Source organism: Sorex fumeus, unplaced genomic scaffold (assembly GCF_029834395.1).
Source record: "Sorex fumeus unplaced genomic scaffold, SorFum_2.1 ptg000029l, whole genome shotgun sequence".
Lineage (NCBI taxonomy): Eukaryota > Metazoa > Chordata > Mammalia > Eulipotyphla > Soricidae > Sorex > Sorex fumeus.
The window spans coordinates 2,056,095-2,069,407 of record NW_026606086.1 but is presented as its reverse complement, the minus strand read 5'-3'; the positions used below and the strand labels follow the sequence as shown (position 1 = coordinate 2,069,407).

Sequence of the window (13,313 nt, the reverse complement as noted above, 5' to 3'; positions counted from 1 at the left end):
CTATTCCACAGCAGGGCTGTTACTTCTCATGCACCCGTAAGAAATCTTCGCAGGGGATTGGAGACTCTTTCTTTGTCAGCCATATGGAATAGTTCCAGGGCTTATGCAGTTGGTGGAGGTGCAACGCGCTATTTTCCCATGTTCACCTCGATCTTGACCAGTTCTGGCCTGTGTGGCTGGTTTTCTCTGGAGACTGGATGCGTTGGTGTGTTGCGAGGCCGACTGCCAGTGCTTGGACCCTTAGGTTCTCTCTGACTTGTGCTCCCAGCAGGCTTTTCTCCCTTCCTAAATTCTCCTTCCCCCTCACCTTGGGATGGTTAGGACAAAAATGGTAGCAAGACAGCAACAGCTAGAAAGCACTACTGAATAGCTTCTAGATTGACACCGACTTGTTTGTGATTCCTTTGGGTTACCTAAGAAAGGAGTAAAAAATCATTTTGCGTCTTCCCAGCAGATACCGGCAAAGAGTGTATTTCTCCCTGCTTGTCTGCTGGGTCCCTAGTAACAGTACACTAGTTGTTGCAGATCATCTGATCCTTGTACTACTTCTTTTCTTTCTTCTCTTTCCCCCCGCCCCAATTTTGCAAAGCTCGGCGTCCTGATGGTGGGTTTTCTTTTGTCCCTCCTCTTTGAAAACCCGATTTCCAGGAAATCCCCTCACCCAGGATATACTGAACCTCTATCTGGAACCGGATGGAACGAGAAGGCTACTGAACTATTTGCTCGATAACTTGGCAGGTACTGCAAAAAGAAGTAAGTGGTCATTGGCTGACCGCCATTCTCTCCAGAAGACCAGTCTGAGCATTGCTTAATTCTGTGCTTGTGTGTGTTTGACCAGTGTCCACTGAGCAGCCGCCCCCCAGATCGTGGATCATGCTGCAGGAGCCTGACCGGACGAGGCCCACGGGTAGGTGCCAGTTATTCAGCTTCGGTTTGACTTGGCTCCGGAAATTCCTAGCTCTTCTGCACTGCTTCCAGTAGTAGACAGTGTGGTGGGCCAAGAGATGATCTTTCTGATCGGAATCAGAAAGTGGGGCCAGAGAGAGAACAACGGGGAGAGCACTTGCGTTGCACGTGGCCGACCCAGGCTTGATTTCTGGCACCCCGGAGCGTCCCCTGAACACAACTGTGCATGCCTGCCCCCCCAGCCCCCCAAGAAAATACATTAAGAAAGATTTCATTGGAGCTCACCTGACTCTAGGTACACTAGGCTCTGAGGCAGAGCTCTTGGGACCGGAGCCAGTGTGAGGATGGGCACAGTCGTGGCCTTGCACACGACCCACCTAGGTTTGGATTCCCGGTCCTCTGAGCAGTGCCAGGTGTGGCCAGAAACAAATCCACTCAAAACATGGGAACAGACTTTAGTCTTTCAGATCATAGGCACGCCAGAAAGGCTCCAAGACTTGCCTTGCATGTGCCAAACCCAGCACCTGCGCTGTCAGTTAGCCCCCTCAGTCCACCAGGAACAGCCCCTGACTACTGCCTGGGTGGCCTAAATCATCCCCCCCCGCAAAAAAAAAGACAGTCCTTTGGTGGGGGGGGCTTTGGGCCACATCAGATGATTCTGAGGACTTACCCATGACTCTGCTCAGGGATCACTCCTGGTGGGTCTCGCGGGACCATATGGGATGCTGGGGATCAAATCTCGGTCGACCTTGTGCAAGGCAAGCACCCTACCTGCTGTCCTATTGCTCTGACCCAAAAACCAGAGTGTTTGATTTTTATTATTTTGGGTGGTTTTGTTGTTTTGTTTTGGGGCTACACCCAGTGGTTACTCCTGGTTCTGTATTAAAAAATTACTCCTGGCCATGTTGGGGAGATCCTATGGGATGCTGAAATTGAACCCAGATCAGCTGCATGCAGGGCAAAAGCCCTAGCCCCAATACCAGAGTCTCTGGGCCTTTAAGCCTTTGGCTCCCCCTTCCGAGGCCTGAATGACCCCAGTCTGCCCCATACCATTATTCAACAGTGTCAGCTGGCATGGTGCCCTCTTGTCTGGCTGGAGAATGGCTTTTCCCCTGGCCGTTGTGTTGGGTGGATTCTGACTGGCATCCCCTGTCCAGGACAGAACTGATGGCATTCCCACGGTGGCATGGGGAGGAATTGGGGGGGTTTCTCCTACCCCCAGGTGTGACCCCTGGCCTCTTCTCCTACAGCTTTGCTCTCTGTCATGTGCTACAACGTGCTCTGTGACAAATATGCTACCCGGCAGCTGTACGGCTACTGCCCATTGTGGGCGCTCAATTGGGACTACCGGAAGAAGGCCATCATCCAGGAGCTTGTGAACTGCAATGCCGACATCATCAGCCTGCAGGTGAGCCAGCCCCATATCAGTCGCCTCTTCTCCCACAAGCTTGAACTGCATGGAACCTCCTCTCGGGCTCAGGGACTTTGAAAATGGCAGCGAATCCCCCCTTCCCCTCCCCCCTCCCCCCGTACCCCGTAACTCAGCTTCTTGGAGGCGAGGCTGAACTAATGGAAGGATTGATTTTCTGAGAAGGGATTCAGAGGATGCACTTGCCCTGCACTCAGCAACCTGATCCCGGGCACCCATTGGTCCCCTGAGCCAATCTAGGAGGTATCCCTAAGCACAGAGTCAGAGGGAAGCCCTGAGCATCATGAGGTGTGCCCCTAATCCCTTCCCCAGAAATTATTTAAAAGGAAAAAAAGCACTGGTAACAGGAGAAAATAGATTTACATAGAGTCTCATGTATTACTATTCTTTTCTGTTTCGGTTGGTTTGGGGCCACACCCAGTGTTGCATGGGGCTTCCTCCTGGCTCTGGAATTACTCCGAGCAGGGTTCAGGCGACCATATGCAGTGCCAGGAATTAAACCCGGGTCAGCTGTGTGTAAGGCAAGTGCCTTACCTGCCGGCCCCTCTCTCCTGGCCCCTGGATTTCCATACTTGACTCCTTATTGATAGATAAGCCATTGATCCTTGTCCAGTGGGTCTGTGTGAAAAGCCTTGGTTTTTACTGCCATTTTATCTCAGGTCAGTGGTGGATCAATTACGGTTCGTCTTTGATGCGGGCATTGGAAGATGTCCCGATTCAGTGTGTGAACATAAGACTCGTCCTCCCAAGTGACTTGGCTATTTTTCTTTTTCTTCCACAGGAGGTGGAAACTGAGCAGTATTACAGTTTTTTTCTGGTGGAACTGAAGGAGCGAGGGTATAACGGGTTCTTCAGCCCAAAATCAAGAGCAAGGACCATGTCGGAACAAGAACGCAAGCATGTGGACGGGTGTGCAATATTCTTCAAGACCGAGAAGTAAGGGCCTGAGCGATATTTCAGCAGGGAGGGCGTTTGCCTTGCACACTGTCAATCTGGGTTTAATCCCTGGTATTCCATATGGTCCCCCAGCACCGCCAGGAGTAATCCCTGAACGTTGCTGGGTATGACAGAAAAAGGGAAGGAAAAAAACAAAGACTGAGAAGTAAGATTCCCTTCTCGCTCTCTTTTTCTTTTTCTTTTCCAGCCACATCTCACGGTGTTCAGGGTTTTCTCCTGACTCTCCGCTCAGGGATTACTCCTGGTGGTGCTTGGGACACCCTATGGGATGCCAGGGATCGAACCCAGGCTGGCAGCATGCAAGGCAAGCGCCCTGCCTGCTGTCCTGTCTCTCTGGACCAGTCCCCTCTTTCTCATTTGCTCAGTAACTGCTGCATTGGGGATTCAGCAGAAATGGTTGGCCAGAGGGGGAATTGCAGTGTTGGATTAACACCCCAAGAGATGTGCAGTGGGTATGCAGGCTTCTGTTTTGTACTTTACCAACATGCATTTTCATAAAGGGCTGCATCATTTGTCTGATGTTTACTTGGGTTGAAACACCTTGTTAGCGACATTCCCCCCAGCACCCTCGGAACAGCAAAAGGAATCCTTAAGCACATTCCTTAGGTTTATTCATACAGAAGCTGGAATCCTGAAACAGGAAGCTGAAAACAGTGGCTACTTTGGCTTCTGATGAATGTTTTCCAAAGGCCTTCATTTTCGACTAGGGAGCTAGGACAGCAGGAACGGAGCTGGCCTTGCGTGTGGCTCCATCCAAGGTTCCATCCCCGAACCCCATAGGGTCCCCTGAGCCTCGTTGGAGTGATCCCCGAGCACAGAGCAGGGAATCCTTGGGTGTTGCCAGGGTCGGCTACCAAACCTAAAAGAAAACAAATCAAAAACATTATTTGGGGGCCAGAGCCATAATACAGCAGGTAGGGCACTTGCCTTGCGTGTGGGCGACCTGAGTTTGAGCCCTAGCATCCCATATGGTGTCCCGCCAGGAGAGATCCCCAAGTCCAGAGCCAGGAATCAGCCCTGAACTCTACTGGGTGTGCCCCCCTTCCCCTGGAAAAAAAAAAAAACCCAAACAGGTGTTAGTTGAATTCTTCCCAGACTGAGACCCACCCTGGAGTGGCGATGTGTAGGGAGCTTTATTCTCAAGGAGTGGCCACCCAAAATTGATTTTTTAATTTCTTTTTTTTTCTTCTTCTTTTTCCCCCCTTTTTTCTTTTGTTACCAGCTATCAAGTGCTCCATGAAGCTGTGTTTGGGGGGATGCCGATTGCTGCCCCCACCAAGTATCTCTGTGTGCCCTATTCTCTTTGCACGTTCGTGGGTGTGTGTGTGTGTGCATCTGTTTCTGTTGTAGATTCACTCTGGTTCAGAAACACACTGTTGAATTCAATCAGCTGGCCATGGCCAACTCCGAGGGCTCGGAGGCGATGCTGAATCGAGTCATGACTAAGGATAACATCGGCGTCGCGGTCCTACTGGAGCTGCGGAAGGAGCTGATGGGGACAGCACGTGAGTGGCCTCTGCTGGCCTCAACAGGGGCGCGTCCCCCCCTGCCGACTAGACAGGAGAGATCAGGTGCCTGGCCTTACGTGACTCAGCTCCAATCACCCAACAGGGTGCTTGCCTTGCTGATCCGGGTTCAGTTCCCAGCATGCCATATGGCACCTCCGAGCACCACCAGGATCAGAGTGAGGAGTTATCCTTGAGCACTGCCAGGTGTGGCTCCAAAACAGAACAAAAGAATGAAACTTAGGGGGCCAGCGAGCTAGATAGTACGGCAGGAAGGGTACTTTTCTTTTTCTTTTCTTTCTTTCTTTTTTTTTTTTGGAATAAACAGATTTTATTTGGAGGATTTTTAAGGTGTGGAGGGGGAGAGAGTGAGAGAGAGTGACGTACTCGAGAGAACACGGGCTTCTCCAAGGGCGGAGAGAGCCTCTACACACATACCAGCATTAGTCACAAAAGCATGAAAGTGCACATCTCAAGAAGGGAGTTGCGGGCGACGTATGTGCTCAGCTGCCACATGTGCTCAGCCGTGTGGGCTCTAGCAGCGCGTGGGCTTGGGCACATATGTGCCAGGAAGGGTACTTTTCTTGCATGCATCTGACCTGGGTTTGATCCCTGATAATGCTGTAGTATTCCCTGAGCATAGAGCCAGGAGTAAACCCTGAGCACCTTTGTGGAGCTCCTCTCCCCCCCTGTAAAAAAATCAAACATGCCGGAGTGATAGTACAGCAGAGAGTTTGCCTTCCACACGGTCAACTTGGGTTCTATCCTCAGCATCCCATATTATTCCCAGCACTGCTAGGAGTAATTCTGAGTGTAGAGCCAGAAGTAATCGGTCCCTGAGCATTGCCAGGTGTCATCCCAAAACAAAACAAAATAAAACATAAAGGGGGAAAACTTTTTTTTTTTCACTCCCAGGAATTTTTCCAGGAAAAAAAGTTCCCTTTAATAGTGAGTTCATGCAACTGTTTTCAGGAAGAACATGTGGGTGTTTCTCCCAGTTCCTGGTCCTGGGGAAATTGATAGGCTCACCGTTCTTCCCGACCAGCTCGCCAAGTGTTCCCACGTCTGGTGGGGGGTTGGAGGGTGTTTGGCAGTTTGAGTGAGCCTCAGGCCGGGTTTCCAGATGTGGGCTGTAGGAGCTGACGCTGGTTCATTTGCAGGCCCAGAAACACGAAAGGTGGAGGTGACCCCCTTAAATGGTAGCCGGAAGTAGGGCCAGGAGTAGAGCATCTTGTGAGATCCAGTTCATCTGCTCGGGCCCGGAGACTTGACAAACCAAACAGTCCTAGGTGGAGTGACTTGGGGCTGGAGCCATAAGACAGTGGAGAGGATGCTTGCTTTGCACTCAGCTGACCTAGATTCAAACCCCGCATCCTGTAGGGTCCCCCCCAAGCCCTGCCAGGAGTAAGTCCTGAACACTGCCAGATGTTGCCCCAGAAAACAAAACCAAACAAATGGAGTAGGCAGGGTTATGCTTGCCCTTGTGTGGAGTGCCCCATGCACAAACCTGTCTCTCACATCCCCTGTACCACTCCTTCCCCCCCATCACCCTAAAAAAAATCTTTCTCTTAGGTTTGTAGTAGGTTGATTTCATCAGCTGGGAGCTGCTTGAGTGAGTTTGTTTTTTTATTTTTAGTTTTTGGGCCACTAACGCCACACTCAGATCTTACTCCTAACCCACATTCAGGAATTCCTCCTCTCCAGCTTGGGGGTACCCTATGGGATGCTGGGGATCAAACCCAGGTCAACCGCATACAAAGCAAACACCCTTCTCCTGTACTGTGGTTCTGGCCCAGCCTGTGTGAGTTTTAATTGTCAGTTTTTAAGAGATTACTGCTTTCAGCCCCTGGGATATATATTGGTGGGGGCCCAGAGAGGTAGGAGAGGGGTTGGGTAAGGCTCTTCCCTGGCGCACAGCTGACCCTGGGTCTGTCCCTGGCACTGCCAAGTGTGGCCCCAAATCCCCAGACAAGCAAAGACTATATGGGGTGATGAACAGCCAGCTTTGTCCTTTTGATTGGCCCTAGTGGGGAAGTCCCATCTTGGAGCAGAAAACCAGCTACTCCTGGTGGCGAATGCACACATGCACTGGGATCCGGAGTACTCAGACGTGAAGCTGGTCCAGACGATGATGTTCCTGTCAGAAGTGAAGAACATCATTGACAGAGCTTCCCGGAGCCTGCAACCCGGCGTGCTGGGGGAGCTTGGGACCATCCCGTTGGTGCTGTGTGCCGACCTCAACTCCTTGCCTGACTCTGGTAAGGGAAGAACCAAGGCTTTCAGGAACGTGCCTGTTGATTCAGAACGGTCTGGGCAACATCTGTTCCTGCTGTTCCCAAGGTCCAGGTGACAGTTCAGTTTGTAGTCGCAGCTGGACTTGGCTAGGATGAGGAGATGGGGAAGAAGAGAGCATGAGAGAGAGTGAGAGAGAGTGGGGTGAGGGGACAAAGAGAGACAGGGAGTTAGAGTTCACATGTGTACTTATGGTGAAGCATTCTTTTGAAAATGAAATGGGGCCCAGGAGTAACCCCTCAGCATTACCGGGTATAACCCAAAGAGGAAAAAAAGAAAATGAAATAGTCTGGAGGAAGACACGAATTGTTGATGTTTTTATTATTTTAAAGTAGGGGGCCATACCCGGTGATGCTCAGGGGTTCCTCCTGGCTCTGCACTCAGGAATTACTGCTGGCGGTGCTTGGAGGACCATATGGGATGCTGGAGATCGAATGTGGCCCTGTCACACGCAAGGCAAGAGTTGTGCCTGCTGTACCGGCATCTGGCCCCATATTCGCTTTTCTTCTTTCTTTTTATTTTTGTGAAGCAAGATAGTTTTGATTGAAATTTATTCAGAAGCATGTGAGGAGTAAGAAAGAAAGAAGTATGTATTCAAGAGAAAGCATAACTTTTTTCTAGAATAGAAATCAAGAGAAAAACCATAGAGACCAGCAACCGAGATAAGTGTTCGAGGGAGAACATGGTATGGTGTTGCTTTGTTTGTTGGTGTGGGAGTGGCCACCCAGGCTATCCCCGGGCTAACTCCTGGCTGTGTGCCCAGGATCACTCCTGGTGGGGGTTCAGGGGACCCCTCTGTGGTGCTGGGAATCAAGCCCAGCTCAGCTGCATGACAAGCAAGAGACCTGCCCACTGGACTAAGGCTGCAGACCCCATTTTCTTTTTCATTACGAATTTTGTATCCTCTCTGTCTCTGTCTCTCTGTTTTTTTTTTTTCTTTAGTGAAAATCAGGTAGAAAATAATGCCTGTTTTCCTGCTAGGTGTTGTGGAGTACCTGAGCACTGGGGGAGTAGAGACCAATCATAAGGACTTTAAGGAATTGAGGTACAATGAGAGTCTCACCAACTTCAGCTGCAGTGGGAAATTTGGGACAGCCCCCGGGCGAATCACCCACGGTTTCCGGCTTAAGAGTGCCTACGAGCAGGGCCTCATGCCTTACACCAATTACACGTTCGAGTTCAAGGTGAGTTCCACAGATGGGGCAACTTTTTCAAGCTGCCTTGATCTTCAGTTCCCGAGTCTCATAGGTCTCTCAGATGGAAATGTTGCAGAGACCAGAGTGGTAGGACAGCGGGAAGGATGCTTGCCTTGGCACACAGCCCATCTGGGTTTGATTCCCTGCATCCCATTGGGTAGCCAAACAATGCCAGAGCCTGAGTGCAGAGCCAGGAGGAAGCCCTGAACATTGCCAGGTGTGGCCCAGCCCCCAAGTGAATATTCAAGGGACTAGAGCGATAACACAGCTGGAAAGGGCCTGTCAGGAGTGGTCCTTGAACACAGCCAGGAGTAAAGCCTGAGCACTGTCAGGTTTGCCCCCCCATACAAAATTAAAATACACTGTGGAGGGGCTGGAGCGATAGAACAGCGGGCAGGGCATTTGCCTTCCATGCAGCTGACCCGGGTTCAATCTCTGGCATCCCACATGTACCCTGAGAACTGCCAGGCTTAATTCCTGAGTGCAGAGCCAGGGAAACCCCTGAGCATCACTGGGTTTGGCCCAAAAGCAAAAATCTAAGAAGAAACAAACCAAATTAAGTAATAAAATGTGGATATTACAGCATTCAAACTGGACTGAATCTACCTTTTTTTTTTTTTTCCATTTTTGTTTGTTCATTTTGTTTTGGGCAGTGGTGGTCAAGGGCAGCTCCTGTCTCTGTGCTCAGGAGTGAGCCTGGCAGTACTCGGGCTCCCTTTCCCGCTCCCTCTCCTTCTCTCCCCGTCTCTCTCTTTCCCCCTTCCTCTCTCTTCCTTCTCTCTCCTCTCTCTCTCTCTCTCCTCTCCCCCCTCTCCTCTCTCTCCCTCCCTCCCCTCCCCCCCCCACCCAAGCATCATCTTGCTTTTGTGGACAGTAATATTTCTGTTTTGGGGCCCACACCTGGCCAAACTCAGGACTTACTTCTGGCTCTGTGCTCAGGTAGTACCTCTGGTAGTACTACCTCTGCTAGTGCTCAGGGGATTGTAACCAGGATCAGCCTCCCACAGAGCAAGCACCCTCTCTGCTGTACTCTCTCCATCCCAGTCAGTAATGGTCTTTTTTTCCTGTTTTGTTTTTCTTTGATATTTTAGTTTTGTTTTTTGGGTCACACCCGCTGGTGCTCCGGGGTTACTCCTCACTCTGCACTCAGGTATTGCTCCTGGTGGTGCTTGGGGGACCACATGGGATGCTATGGATAGAACCCTGGTTGGCCACATGCAAGGCAAGTGCCCTACCTGCTGTACTACTGCTCAGCCCTTGTTTTTCTTTTATTGGGTGAGGACACACCTGGCAGTGCACTATCTCTCTGGTCCCAAATATTTTGGGGAGGATACTTACCCAGAGAATTCCTTGTTGCTTCGTGGCCTCTCCTTATTTTCTCTATACATCTGACACCCATTTCCAAAGCAGGAGATCGAATGACATAATGATCTTTGAGTTCACTGCAAGGATTTGGTGACAATTTTTTTTGGAGGGTGTGGGATTTGTTTTTGGACCATACTTGGTGGCGCTCAGGGCTTACCCTGACTCTGCACTTAGGCATCACTCCTGGAGTTGCTCAGAGTGTCCATTGGGCTACCGGGGATTAAACCTGGCCTCAGCTTCGTGCAAGCCAGAGCCCTCCCCACTGTCCTATGGTTCTGGCCCCCATGGGGAATCTTGGTGTTTTGGTTTTTTTTTAGCTTTTTGGGTCACACCCAGTGATGCTCAGGAGTTACTCCTGGCTTTGCACTCAGGAATTACTCCTGGCAGTGCTTGGGGGACCATATGGGATGTTGGGGATCGAACCCAGGTCGACCGCATGCAGGCAAATGCCCTGCCCGCTGTACTATCGCTCTGGCCCCTGAGTTTTTGTTTTTGAGGAGTTGGCCGGGAGGTGGCCGGGACTGTGGGGAAGAAAGTATGCCAGGCCTCTGGGCGCCGTCTGAGGTGGCGTCTTGTCTTGTCTCTTCCCCTCCTATGGATGTCTCAGGGGATCATTGACTACATCTTCCACTCGAAGCCTCAGCTGAAGACCCTGGGCGTGCTGGGCCCCCTGGATCACCACTGGCTCGTGGAGAACAACATTGCTGGCTGCCCGCACCCGCTCATCCCCTCTGACCACTTCTCCCTGTTTGCCCAGCTCGAGCTGGCGCTGCCTTTTCTGCCACCAGTGAATGGCCTCCACCTCCCGGGCAGGAGGTAGTCCTGGCACCCACCTCCTGGGCAGGAAGTGGTTATTCAGCACTCACCTCCCAGGCAGGAGGCTGTCCCAGCACTCACCTCCCGGGCAGGGGGTGGTTATCCCAGCACTCACCTCGCAGGCAGGAGGCTGTTCCTGTTCCCTTCAGGAAGTGCCCTGTTTTCTTCATTGGAAAATCCATCAAAAGCTGAAGTTAAGGGGAGTGAGGTATCAGAGAGAGAGAGAGGGAGAGAGAGTTTTGTTTTGTTTTTGTCTTAGTGATTTAAATTTTCCATCTGATTCTTGGACCCAGGCTGGAGAGATAGCACAGTGGGTGGGGTGTTTGCCTTGCCGACCCAAGTTCAATTCCTCCGCCCCTCTCGGAAAGCCTGGCAAGCTACAGAGAGTATCTTGCCCGCACGGCAAAGCCTGGCAAGCTCCCCGTGACGTATTCGATATGCCAAACACAGTAACAAGTCTCACAATGGAAATGTTACGGGGCCTGCTCGAGCAAATCGATGAACAACGGGAGGACAGTACTACAGTGCTATTTTTGGACCCAGATCTTGTCTTGAAAGTCAGGTGCTAACAACACCCAGTGTCTGAGGCTGCCCTGCTCTCTCGCTGTCTGGCCGGGGCTGAGTCGAGTGTCTGCCCACCGCTTGGCATATCCCCCGAGTCGTTTTCCTGTTTCTGCTTCTCCTCCCCCAGCCAAGAGAATATTTTCATGTCTTGAAATAGGAAAATGTCAGAACTGTCCAGAATCTGTTTGCACAGAAATTGGTAGCACATAGCTGAGGCCAGTAACAAATATCCAGATGGTTCTATCGCGAGGGCCATGCCCTCCCCATTTTTTTCCAGACTCATTTGTTTAAAGAAAAAAAAATAGAGACCTTGAATTTTGCCTTTCTGATTGTATAATTTGTAAAATCTGAGGCAAAGTTTTCTGGTTTGTGTGTGTTTCTTTTTCACTTGCTCCTCATGCTGTTGAGGACAACCTGTCAGCAAAGCAAGACAGACTCTCTCTCTGCTGGATGGATTTGCACCATCCTGGTTTGTTGTCCAGGTTTGTTGGGTTAAACAGAGCAAAACAAAACGCCTGTCCCAACAGGTTCTGCACCTGCAGAGAAAAATCTGTTCATCTTATCCACAGTTTACTTAAAAAAATCCCGTCGGCCTAGGGTTGCAAGTGTTTTGAAATGCTTTAGGATGAGCTGCAGTTGTGCTGGTTCTTTGCACGGTCAAGCATTGGTGGTCACTTTGGGAGAAGGGGACAGCTGGAGACAGGACGTAGCGGGGAGGTAGCTTGTCTCACACGTAGCAGACCCGGTTCCAGTCCCCAGCACCACAGAGGGCGCCCCTGTGCAGGCCAAGAGTCTTCCCTGAGACCACCTGATGGTCACCGCAAGGAAAAACAGATCACATTTGGGAATGTGTTCCTGGGCCCGAGGGTCCCTGCTCCCCATGTAGAGTTCAGGTTGCTATCATGTGACTGTTCTTATATTTTCCATTAGTTTTATTTTTTAACAAAAAATTCATTTTTAAGTCCTTTTTAAAGTGTGTGATGTATTAAGATATCTGTTCTCAATAGTGCTCCAAGCAATTCTGTTCCCCCTCTGTGTGTGTGTGTTGGGAGGGGGGCACACCCAGTGGTGCTCGGGGCTTTCTCCTGGATCTGTGTTCAGGAACCACTCCTGATGGTGCTCAGGGGACCCTGTGGGATACCAGAGATGAAACCCAGGTCAGTCCTGTGCAAGGTGAGCACCTACCTGCTGTACTATCGCTCCCTGTCGCCCCTAGGTCCCTTTTTTTTTTTTTTAAGTGATATGGTCATTTAATTGTGTCAAAAGAGAGAAATGTGGTTCTCCAGCCTGAGCATTGCTGGGTAGGACCTAGTTTCACCTTGCAAAGTGAACTCGGTTTCAGCCCCTTGTTCCTTCCTCTTAGGGAGGAACAAAAAGCAGAATCAGATGAACTCAGAGGAGACAATGAGATCTTGGGACTTTTGTTTTAACTGCAAACCAAGAAACAAAAGGGCAGTTCTCACATGAGCATTAAGGAAAGAAAGAAAAAAATTGAGGTTCTTGTCAGGTTTTTTTGGGGGGGTGGTTGTTGGACACACCCAGAAATGCTCAGAGATTGCTTCCGGGTCTGTGCTCAGGAACTACTTATGGTGCTGGGGGGACCTTCCGGGATGCCCAGGCTTGAACCTTAGTTGGTCACGTGCAAGGCAAGCATCCTCTCCACTGTACTGTCATTCCGACCCCCTGACTTAAAATGTTTTGTGACAGATGTTGAGTCTTCACTTGTCAGAGGAAATAACAATACAGCCTGTTTAAATAAAGGATTCCTTCATGTCCCCTATCTCTCAACAGACCCTTCTCTCTCTCAAACAATCCCAAAAAACTTTGATCTCAAGTCTTTTGTCTGGGAGCTAGTTTTATCCTTGGAGACCTTCCCCCCCCCCGCCCTTGGAAGATTTTTCTTGTAATGGGTATTTTGGTTTTGTTTAACTTTTTGCTTTTTAAAAAAAAAAACACACACACTTCTACCAACATCATATGCATGCATTTGTTTGGTGGGTGCACAGGACCAGGAAGCTGATATTGCGGACAGGCATAGAAGCAGTGCAGGGATCAGCTCGTGTTTTATTCTGACTGCAAGTATAATTCAAAGGTTTGTTTGCACCTTTTTCCTTAAAACTGTGCAGGGCCACCATACCTTAGGACATTTTCAAGCAAGAGTGAGCTGGAGCTGGCTAGCCAGAGCCTCGAAATCCACTTAGCTCATAGGCAGTTTGTGGGAATGATGGGTCCAGAGAGCTTTGTGGCCAGGCAAAAGGGGTCCCATTTGTGTCTTGGGTGTTT

General features: G+C 50.3%; 1 protein-coding gene across 1 annotated transcript in view; it reads left to right on the top strand.

Annotated features, from left to right (window-relative positions):
- The window catches only part of CNOT6 (CCR4-NOT transcription complex subunit 6), a 29,437-nt gene extending 18,955 nt beyond the window's left edge, over positions 1 to 10,482 (top strand). The window contains exons 5-12 of the mRNA XM_056115457.1: positions 649 to 738; positions 839 to 907; positions 2,157 to 2,314; positions 3,117 to 3,271; positions 4,643 to 4,797; positions 6,825 to 7,055; positions 8,071 to 8,273; positions 10,258 to 10,482. Of these exons, the coding sequence (XP_055971432.1) occupies positions 649 to 738; positions 839 to 907; positions 2,157 to 2,314; positions 3,117 to 3,271; positions 4,643 to 4,797; positions 6,825 to 7,055; positions 8,071 to 8,273; positions 10,258 to 10,470 (1,274 nt within the window). The 3' untranslated portion in view covers positions 10,471 to 10,482. The remainder of the gene's footprint in view (positions 1 to 648; positions 739 to 838; positions 908 to 2,156; positions 2,315 to 3,116; positions 3,272 to 4,642; positions 4,798 to 6,824; positions 7,056 to 8,070; positions 8,274 to 10,257) is intronic.
- Positions 10,483 to 13,313: the final 2,831 nt, after the last annotated feature.